This window comes from Balaenoptera acutorostrata, chromosome 11 (genome assembly GCF_949987535.1).
Source record: "Balaenoptera acutorostrata chromosome 11, mBalAcu1.1, whole genome shotgun sequence".
NCBI classification, from domain to species: Eukaryota; Metazoa; Chordata; class Mammalia; order Artiodactyla; family Balaenopteridae; genus Balaenoptera; species Balaenoptera acutorostrata.
The window spans coordinates 92,165,582-92,176,896 of NC_080074.1; the positions used below are offsets into that span (position 1 = coordinate 92,165,582).

General features: G+C 34.8%; 1 protein-coding gene across 1 annotated transcript in view; it reads right to left on the reverse strand.

The window, feature by feature from the left end:
* Positions 1-10,885, reverse strand: part of PIK3C2G (phosphatidylinositol-4-phosphate 3-kinase catalytic subunit type 2 gamma) — a 361,656-nt gene extending 350,771 nt beyond the window's left edge. Inside the window, exons 1-3 of the mRNA XM_007194812.2 lie at positions 10,220-10,885; positions 6,327-6,409; positions 2,190-2,347 (exon numbers count right to left, since the gene is read on the reverse strand). Coding sequence (XP_007194874.2) covers positions 2,190-2,347; positions 6,327-6,409; positions 10,220-10,885 — 907 coding nt within the window. The remainder of the gene's footprint in view (positions 1-2,189; positions 2,348-6,326; positions 6,410-10,219) is intronic.
* Positions 10,886-11,315: the final 430 nt, after the last annotated feature.

The window sequence follows — 11,315 nt, forward strand, 5'->3', positions numbered from 1 at the left end:
ATATCTATGTATTTCCTTACTGAAGCTCTAAATACCCCCCTCCTCACACACACTTTTACATTAACTTTTTATGTAAACCTTTCCCTCTGGGTTTCAGCAGGTTACTCATTACTGAGTAACCCCTGCATGTATGTATAAGGAAACCTTGTCTTTTGTCCTGTTAACTTCTCTATTGTCAGTTGTGTCACAGCCTAACCCCCCTTCAAATTTAAATGGGCAGAAGACAAATTTTCCTCCTAATAGCAGCATATGCTACTCTGTATATTTTCATAAATGTGTCCTCTCCCCTCCCCTGCTTTTTCCTCCTTCCCCTCTAATCATCCCTTCCTCCCCCTTCTTCTTATAGACGCTTTTACTATCTTTGAGGCCACAGACATCCTCTTTACCACTGTACATCTCTAACACTAAACACAATGACCTAATCACTTTACTGAAACTTCTTATAAAAGTCAAAAATGGTCTCTTGTTTTGCCAAATCTAATATTGGAAATTAAATATTATAAATTGGAAGATTAGGAGTGGTCTCCCTCGTTCATAATTATTTCCTCTTCTCCAGCAACTGAAGTCAACATAACCTAGATGCCATTCTGATTGCATCAAGGTACAGCACTATTGATCTTGGCTGTGCAATCAGAACTCTGGTTTTAGAAATTTGGAAGTGGATCTGAAAGCAGCTCTGCTGCCCCTTTCCTGTTTGCCCATTTCTATTCCCCTCTAACCTTGAAAGAACTTAATTAACCTGTTGATTCTTTTCCTAGATAAAAAGAAGATAAAGAATTAAGTAGTTAAAGAATGACTAGTTCTCTACCCGCAATGGCCTCCTTAGCAATCCTGCAGGCACACCACACAGGCAAGATAACATCTGAAGAGAGAGTCAGCCTGCCTTCACAGAGTGGAGAACAATGCATAACCCGATCTCCTGCCTCCACGATTCACTGAGATTCTTCCTCCTCTTTTTTGCCTTTAAGAACTGTCATGGCTGAGCAGAATCTTTGGAGTTGGTCTTGGAACATGAGTCTACCTTCTCCCCAGATTGCTGGCTTTTCTGGTTAAAACACCTTTCCTTTCTATTGACGTTTGCCTCTTGATTATTGGTTTTTGAGCAGCGAGCAGCCAAACCTGAGTTTGGTAACAGATCCAATGGGGAGGTTGAACTTTCTTTCTTAGATCGCTGGCCAAATAGCATTTAAGCTTGAGAGCTTAGCTTTCCATGTGTTGCAGAAAAGTAAGGGAAATGAGTCAGCAGAAAGCAAGAGAAACATAAGGAGCAATTATACAGAGGGGAGATGAGGTGAGAGACATACAGGAATTTTGGACTGCCTGTACATCAGTGTTTTATTCCCAAATCTTTGCTGAATTCCTACTCTTAAATTCTATAAGAAATCCCTGTAATCTTTAATTTTTTTTTTTCTGCTTACATCAGCAGGAGTTGGTTTCTGTTAGTTTCAAACCAGATGGCCCTAACTAATATTCCTACATAACATTGTTATGTTTGCAGTCATCTGTACTAAGTCGGAGCCTTGGCTAGAGTAAGAAAGAAAATAAAGCAAAATACAGTGATAATAATAATAATGAAAAAAATTTATTGGACCATTATTTGTCAAGAAACAGCAGTTGATACGTAGAAACTTGGTAGCAACTAATGTGCGAAGAACTAATATTGTTTTGCAAAATGGTTGATGGTAACAGTGAAATAAATATTAAACAACTTTAAAGAGATTCTAAAACTTTAGAGAAATGAGAATCATCTGGTGAATTTGATAAAATACAGGTACCTGGGATCCATCCAGAGACTCCGATTCAGTAGAGCTGCTAACTATGCTGGGCTGTACAGGGCTATTATAGTTCTCACTGTGGAGATAGAGTCTGTGTAACAGCCATTTTCACTTACATATAGTCTTTATCTAGAATCTTTTTGAAATTTAGCTTTTATTTTTAATATGCTAAAAACTTGCTATACTTGCTATTTCATAGCAGGAAAATAAGGTGTCCTGGGGTGAGCTCTGAAGAGAGTTCCAAAAAACAATAGCCAAACAAATGTTAAAAGATTTCCAGCTGTTTTCCTCTTACTTCACTTCAGGGCAAAATACTAGCTAATACTGCTTCTTTTAATGACTTCAGTCTGTGGACTCAAGGCAGCTTATACCAGCTTTATGCAGATTTTTATACTTATTTGCAAGATTGCTTACCATATGGCATAAAATGAAGTTGTTGTGTTGAGTCATCAGTAAAAATATTTATATTAACCTTAGTATTAGAAAAGAACTTGTATGGAAATGCTGTAGTCGTGCTCCAGATCTTCCCCGAATTGGAATTAATGTCAGCTGCATGATACGTTTCTCTTATTCTGAAAAATATATGTGAAAAAATACTTAGGACAAGATTATAAGAAACTTCATGCAGGGTTTGCTATAGAAGATTTGAAATATGAAAATAACCAGCAGCTGATTTGTGGTATAGTGCTATTAGCTAGGCTAGATTGGTAAAGATTACAATTAAACCAAAAGCAACTGTAAAGCTCTGGTCTTTACGTTTTCCCTGGGGCACCTCATTTGAAGCAATTAAGAATACATTGTCACGGGGCTTCCTTGGTGGCACAGTGGTTGAGAATCTGACTGTCAGTGCAGGGGACACGGGTTTGATCCCTGGTCCAGGAAGATCCCACATGCCGCGGAGCAACTAGGCCCGTGAGCCACAACTACTGAGCCTGCGCGTCTGGAGCCTGTGCTCCGCAATAAGAGAGGCCGCGATAGTGAGAGGCCCGCGCACCGCAATGAAGAGTGTCCCCCACTCGCCGCAACTAGAGAAAGCCCTCGCACAGAAACAAAGACCCAACACACCCAAAAAAAAAAAAAAAAAAAAAAAAAAAGAATACATTGTCACTTATAAAATATGAAAACTCACTCTGAACAGTGATTGCTTGCTTCACTGACATTGCCTTTTGAAGCATGAACTCCTCCCCTTGGTTTTGGCTCATGCCTTTGTCAAGGCAGAAGTCACTCATTTATTATTTATTCATTTATTGATGAATAAATTCTCTTGTTTGTGTTAAATTGGTAAATACCATTCTTGGCAGCCCATTTTCTTTAAATTTGGGGTTTTACACAAATCTTTGGCTTTTATGTAAATAATTGAGCCCAGAAGTCATTTGTACATTCTGAACAATTACTGCGTCAGAAAGTTAGAGAATTGGAAAATAGTTTATCCTTGGAGTCAGAAGCCTTGAGTTTGAATACTGACTCTTTTTTAATTTTTAAAAATGTTTTTAACATCTTTATTGGCATATAATTACTTTACAATGGTGTGTTAGTTTCTGCTTTATAACAAAGTGAATATATATATACATATATATATACATATATATACATATATGTATATGTATATATATATATACATATATATATACATATATCCCCATAACTCCTCCTTTTATTCAGTAGTTAAAACTACTACTACTACTATGGTCAGAGGCAAGTTATATGACCAGTTTCTTTGTTTGCACAAATGAGGATATTTATATCTACTTTAAAAGTTTATGAGAAAAAAGGCATATAAAAACTTTTGTAGAATGTAAAGCAATATATCCATGTAATGTATCATAATTATCATTATATTATTACAGCTGAATCCCTGTAGAGCCATATTTTATGCCCACAGGTAGAATTTAGCATAAAATTATTTGTAACTAGATATTTAAAATGCTTTTGATGATGAATATGAAGTCCTAGGGTTTTTTCTTTTTTTGTTAATTTTGCAGACCTCTAAACTTTGTAGTGCTTTTCCTGAATGAAAAATTATGCATTCTGTATATGCATTCTATGTAATGTATCATATATATTACATCCTTGGCATTTATTCTAACTATTTTTGCAGCATTAAAGTAGTGTAGGCCCATTGAAGCAGCTCTATCTCTATGCCCTTAAACTCTACCAAAACATCCCCTCCTTGAGGGACCTCACAAATGGAAAAGTGTGTATTCACCCAATGGGTCTGGCATGTATCAAAATCACCTTTTTTTCTGGGTTCCATCCCCAAAGTTTTTGATTCAGTAGATATGTGGAGGATTCCCCCGCCCCCCCCCCCAATTTTTAGCAGTTTTCCAGATAAGCCAATACTACTGCTGCTCCAGAACTGCAGTTCAAGAACCATTGCTTAGGATAAAGGTATGCGCCACTCTTCCTTGTTATACCCTACAACAAAAGTTTGGACTCCAGTTCTGAATTGAGGAGCTTTATGATCTAGCATTCAATCATATGATAAGGTACTACTCAATGTATACATACATGATTTAACCTTCTACCATTTTGGAGAGTTAAATTTAAAATGTAAATTCATGACTCATTCTTTCTTAAACCTTCGCTGAGCATCTACTGTGGGCCAAAAACTTTTTTCATGTGCTATGACATTTTACTGTATTTTTAGTAAAAATATGACATATTTCTTGAGAGATGTTCCTTAAAAGTATGTCCCAACAAGAAACCAAATCCCACAAATTAGAGAGCCTCTTTAAGGGTGTATGGCGGGAATTAGGTAAGGTTATTTAAATGTTAGGGAAAAAAACACTGATGAAATTGGATATATAAATCCATTCTATATGGCTTTCCAGAAATTTTGGAGACCCTCTTAAGAAACTTGGCTTTCAAATTCAGTTCTGTCTTCTTTTGAATTAAGAGCTTTGGATAGCACCTAGCACATATTAGGTCCTCAAAAATATTTGCTATTGAGTGAATAGTGTGTTTGTGTACAAAATAATTATGCATATATAAATTTAATTATCTTTATATGAGTATTTGTCAACAAAAATTATAGAAAACCAAAAACATGTGTAAATATAACCCTTATCTTCTTTTTACTACTTTAAAGTTTATTGTTGTTTGGTTGCCTTTTTTAGTACTCATGGTTACTTTGAAAGAAACCATTGGAAAAAAATTCCATTTAAGAATTTTAAAATGTACCATGAGCTACTGACAAACCATCACATAAAATATTTTCATGTCACTATTGCATTCACAAGAAGATTTCATCAAAGAATATTACATTCTCTTGAAAAAAAAAAGTGATGGGAGAGACTAATAATAAGTGTTTTTTGATGGAGCTATACCAGGTATTACCTTGTGATATTGAGAGAGCTATTTCTTACACTTAGAGGGTAGAAATTATCACATCTTAGATTTAAAGTGTCAAGTTCCTGGCAATGCTTGTCAGGTTGTTACAGTGGGTAGCTCATTCCTGACAGAATCAATATTTATATCTGTAAAGATCCTAATTAGGAATCCAAAGTGCCATTTAAAATATTCTTCTGTGAACTGGAGCAAGAAATTAATTAAAGATTGAATATAGGTTCATGGATTTGAACTGCTTTGTTTTGTATTTTGTATGTGTGCCTTTCGGTTCTTCCAATATGGTGACAAGTTTTTTAACTTGACTTTGCTTTTTTGTTTGCTTGCTTGTTCTTCATTTGAATATCTGTCATGCATTGACTAGTTATTAGGCATTCAGATAGCCTTTTAAGGTAGTGATTAAATAAATGATTCAAATCTTTAATCCCAAATGATTCTTTAGCAGGCCGCTGCTATAGCTGATAAATAAGCTAATGTTTATTTATATGTATATTTATTATATTTAAAACAGCCAAAAAAGGATAAAAATCAAGATAACTAAAATGTAAGTGCATTAATTTTTCAAAATTTTCAGGAATCTTACCAATAGAAGAGATGGCATTATATAAATTTTAATTGATAATAAGAGATTGGTCTTTAAAAAAGAGGCATCTACCTTTATAAGTTCTTTTTTTAGATTAGCAAAAAGCGGATCTGGGATCTGGGATCCCCTTGTGATCAAATTTGTTTTTCAGTGGACAAACACCCATGCCCTTGTTCAACATTCTTGCAGTCCATTCAGGGGAAGATTGAGTTATTAAGCAGAAGGTACTCTCATCATTCTAAATAGTATATCCCAGGTAAGAAGGATAAATCTATGCTAATTTGGGACAGAGCCAAATAAGTCAGTCACTTATGTGCCATTAAATGAGAAATTAATTCACTGCAAACTAAGCTATCAACAAACAGCAAGGGCAAGACTGAAATTATAAAACATTCGTTTGTAGCCAAATTTTCAGGGGAAAAATTTATTTGACTATAAACAACAAAAGCAATACCAGAAGTTGATTAAGAACTAATTTGTCATAACTTTATACTTCTAACTATGTTAAAAAATTATAGAGCTTTAACATTTTATATGCAAGATTAATCAGTTCAGCTATGTTAAAATAGACAAATTTATGCAGGTACAGAAATTTCTAAGTTTAATGGAATAGCAACACTTACTTTTTTACTTTGTTGCAAAAGGAGGCCAGACTTCTATTACTGCCCTCAGGTATTTCAACCAGCTGAATGGAACAACCTGTCAGCTTAAAATAAAAACTGTTAAATTAAAATAGCTTGGTGTGGAGAAAAGATTAATACAATTCTAAAATTTTTATTTTGTTTTAAAAAGCCATTATGTTTTTAATTTTATTTTTAAAAAATTTACTGAAGCAATACATATGGAAAAATACATAAATTTTAAATATATAATTTGAGTTTTGAGGAATATATGCCACTGTGAATATTAATATCCAATCAAAAAATATAGAACATTTCTATCACTTTATAAAGTTCCCCCATATCTCCTTCTGTCAATCTGAACATCTATTTGGTAACTGTTAATTCAGATTTCTATCACCATAGATTAATGAATGTGCTCTTTTGTTTCTGGCTTCTTTCATTTATTTTATTTTATTTTTTTTAAATTTATTTTATGGCTTTGTTGGGTCTTCGTTTCTGTGCGAGGGCTTTCTCTAGTTGTGGCAAGCGGGGGCCACTCTTCATCGCAGTGCGCGGGCCTCTCACTATCGCGGCCTCTCTTGTTGCGGAGCACAGGCTCCAGATGTGCAGGCTCAGTAATTGTGGCTCACGGGCCCAGCTGCTCCACGGCACGTGGGATCTTCCCAGACCAGAGCTTGAACCTGTGTCCCCTGCATTGGACCACTGCGCCACCAGGGAAGCTCCTGGCTTCTTTCATTTAAATGATACATGTTTTAAAATTTATGTTGTCATATGTATCAATAGTTCATCTTTTTTTATTGCCTATTAGTAGTATTCTATTGCATGAATATTCCATAGTTTGTTTATCCGTCTTCCTGTTGATAAACAGTTGTGTTGTTTGTAGTTTTGGGGTATTGTAAAGAAAACTATTAATTTTCATATACAAGTGTGTTTTGGACATGTGCTTCACTTCTTGTGAATAAACGGCTCAGTTAAAGAAATAATTTTGCTTTATGTATTTTGGAGCCATTATTAGGTACATCTACATTTAAATTTATTAAGTCTTCCTGATTGACTGTTTTATTATTATGAAATGACCCTTTTCTTTCTCTAATAATACCCTGCCTTAAGCTTCATTTTCTGATATTAATAACCACACACAGATTTGTTTTGCTGGTTGAATGTTAAATATTTTTACTTTTTTTAAACTTTCAACCTGTCTGTGCCTTTGTTTTTCAAATTTGACTCTTGTAAAAAATAAAGCCTTTCTTTTTTATCTAGTTTGTCAATTTCTCCCTTTTATTTGGAATATATTTAGTATATTTATGGGTATTGTTAGATTTAAGACTGCCATGTTCATATGTGCTTCTAGTTGTTTCTTCTGTTTTATTTTGTTCTTCTATTTCTCCTTCCCTGATTTTTGCAGTTTGATTTTTTTATCCCGTTTTATTTAATTTCTCTGTTGGATTTTTAGTTTTTCTTCTTTGTACTATATTTTTAGTGATTATACTAGCTTAGAACTTAAAATATGCATCGTAAATATTTCACAGTTTACTTAGAGTTAATATTGTGCCACTGCATTTAAAATTTAAGAATTTCCAATAGCAGATAACATTTACCCTCCCTTCATCTTCTATTCTCATGTTGTCTTTTATCTTTTGTTAACATATACAACAACTCTGACAATGAAATGCTGTCTCTAGTTGTGGCGAGCGGGGGCTACTCTTCATTGCAGTGTGTGGGCTTCTCATTGCGGTGGCTTCTCTTGTGGAGCACGGGCTCTAGGTGCGCGGACTTCAGTAGTTGTGGCGCATAGGCTCAGTAGTTGTGGCACATGGGTTTAGTTGTTCCGTGGCATGTGGGATCTTCCCAGACCAGGGCTTGAACCTGTGTCCCCTGCATTGGCAGGTGGATTCTTAATCACTGCGCCACCAGGGAAGCCCTATTCTTTTTCTTTCAAGTACTGTTTTTCCCCTGTCATCTTATATCTGTTTTTAAGCACACCCAGTGACTTTTTAACTACAGATAATATATTTATATTACTAAATTTTCCATTAGTCTTTGTTTGTTTTTTCATAATTTCTAATTTCCTTCTGAGATTCCTCATTTGTCTACTCATTATGTTCATCTTTACTTCATCTTCCTGAACATCCTTTTAATAATCTCCTTAAAGTCCCCATCTGTTAATTCCAACATCTGTTCTATCACAGAATCTCTATTCACTGGGTTATTTTCTTGATTATGGTTCAGAATTCCCTGTTCTTTATGCATCTGTGCGTTTGTTATTAAATGTTGGATATTGTAGATGACACATTAGGAATTGTTTTTACAAAGTGCAATTTTTCTCTGGTAGGCAGGCAGTTAAGATCGTTTTGGTCTTGTCAGCCTCGATTTTATTTTTCTGTGGGGCCACATGTAAGTTAATAGGTAGAACATTTACTTTAGAGCACAATTTTTACTCTTAAGAGATAGCTTTGTGTGATCTCAAATGAATGCCTGAAGTTCTCAGCTCAGTGTCTTCTCTCGCTGGGTCAGGACTTTGGCACTGCGTAACTTCTACTTGTGTGTGGTGAACACAACCTCTTGGCCAACAATCTGCAGTAAATCTCGCATAGACTCCTGACCCCCACGCATTGCATAGTTCCTTCTGCGGTCTGCCCTACGAATTACAGCTTCCTTTGCAGCCCGGAACTGCAGTCTCTGCCTCCTCAGTTTAGTGATACTGCTGCTCAAATTGGGCTCCACTAGTCTGCCTAGCAGCAGGAAAGAGCCCTGAAGACACCAGGATGATCATAACAACACTTTGGTGTTTCCCTTCTCTTAAGGATTGATGTCTATACTGGCTGTTGTTCAATCCTGAAATCATTTGCTTCATATATTTTGTCTAATTTCATAGTTGTTTTCAGTGGTAAGGGAAACTTTAGTACTTGTTACATTGTCATGATCAGAAGTAAAGGTTCCTAAAATTCATGCACTTTTAATTCAGATTATTTGAGGTATTACCTCTTCTGCAAGTGCCTCAGACACAATTAGTTGTTTCTTCTCTTATGAACTCATCCTCTCTATTATTTTACTGTGTTGCCATTATTGGTTTACAGGTTAATTTAAGCAATATGCTATTGCTGAAATCAGGTATTATGCGTTTTCTTCTTTGCATTTGTTATGCCTAATCATATATAGTTTAAGAATATGATAAATAGTTGTCGAATAAATGAAAAATCCTCTTGTCTAACCCTGTAAATTACAGCTGAAATAATGTTTCATCATTTTACTGTTTAATTCTGGTTTCACTTGTGTTTAGACTCCGTATAAGCAGAGAAATGTTCAAATATTATACAAGAACCTCTGTGGTTACTAAATGATTGGAAAACTACTAATGAAACCATCAGGATGAATTGCACAATGATTACTTAATTTCCTACTCTTGGAATGTTCCCAAAAGAAGTTGCCTGCCAACAGTATAATTTAGTAGCCTCTGAGTAAAGGGACATTTTTCCTACCAATAATGATATGAAGTTTTAATTCATGGTAATATAACTCACAATATAAATGTAATGAAATGTATGTATGTTTCTATGTGTGCATAACGACACAATAAGAATAGAAAATACTATCATTTAAACCTCCAACTATGATATTTTTATCTAACAAAATGTAAATACTATAACATTTTATTTAGTTTTGATGAAACCAGAACTTTAAAAATATTATAAAAAATTTTCTCTTTCTTTAGAAAAAATCATTTATTCAGGAACACGGAATTTGTGAATAAGGTTTTTTTTCCCCAAAAGTATTAATAATATTAATACATTCCCCTAATTAAGATTAGTTACTCTCATTACCAAATTAACCCAGCACATTATTGAATGATTCTTTCAGATTCGTATTTTTAAGTTGACATATATGACACATACCTCTTTGTTCTTTGGCCATGTACTTTCCCAGGTCCTGGGTAGAAAAGAACCTTTGAAGAGCATCAGAGATGGTTCCACAATGTTCATATTTCTACTGCTTTTATTTTCTTCTTTTGGCATCAAGTCAGTTGAGAAGGATGGATATATAGGAGGAATGCTACATTCAAATCCTATATGGTAGTTATCCAGTTCACTCCGTGAATTAATTTCATCCACACTAGTGGATGATGGAGGTAAAATATTGAATCTGTAATCATCAGCACCATGGTATTTTCCTCTGGGGTTTCCCCAAAAGCTTTCTTTATTTATGTTTTGAGGATTTGGTAGCATGGAATGCCTAAAACCAATTACTCCTGTTTTATTAACTTGGTGACAGGAGAGTTCTGTGCTTTTAGAAGTGAATTCATTCAAGGATATTTGGTCTGCTTCATCTAATGAATGCCTTTTTGAGTCCCAGTGTGGTGCACTGGGCACAGAAATGGTGTTTTCTTCAATTTCTCTCTGATAGAGTGGGATTTTATTACTGATCTCATCTACTACATGATCAAAACCCAGACTGGTATGGCTAGGAAAAAGAGGTTGATTTACAGAGTGAAATTCTTGGTGCTTTTGCTGCTTTTCATGTGATTCACTGGGATTTAGATCTGTTTTCCAACAATATGCCATTCTTTATTTTATGTAACTGAGAGGGTTGACTCTGTTCCAAATATCTCCTAGATGATATTATAAAAGATGATAGGAATTTTCCTAGATAAAGCATACAAGGAAACAAAAAACACTTTAATTAGAAATAAAAGAGCTTGCAAGAAAGAAATATGTTGAGTAAATACAAACAATTGTTATGAAGTTTCTCCTTAGCAAATGAAATAATTCCATGAGTAATATAAAACTCCATCAGGGCTCACAATATTAAAGTCCGAGGGGGAGTATTGACTTCAGAGACATTCATGAAACTCCTGTGATAGAAAAATAAGTCCACTTCAATTATGACAGGAGTTTCATGAATCAATCCAAAGACAATATTCCCCTTTGGACTCCTTTTCCTACTGAAAATCCACTTGCCGACAGCAGCATTATCTCCCTCAGTATTCAGTCA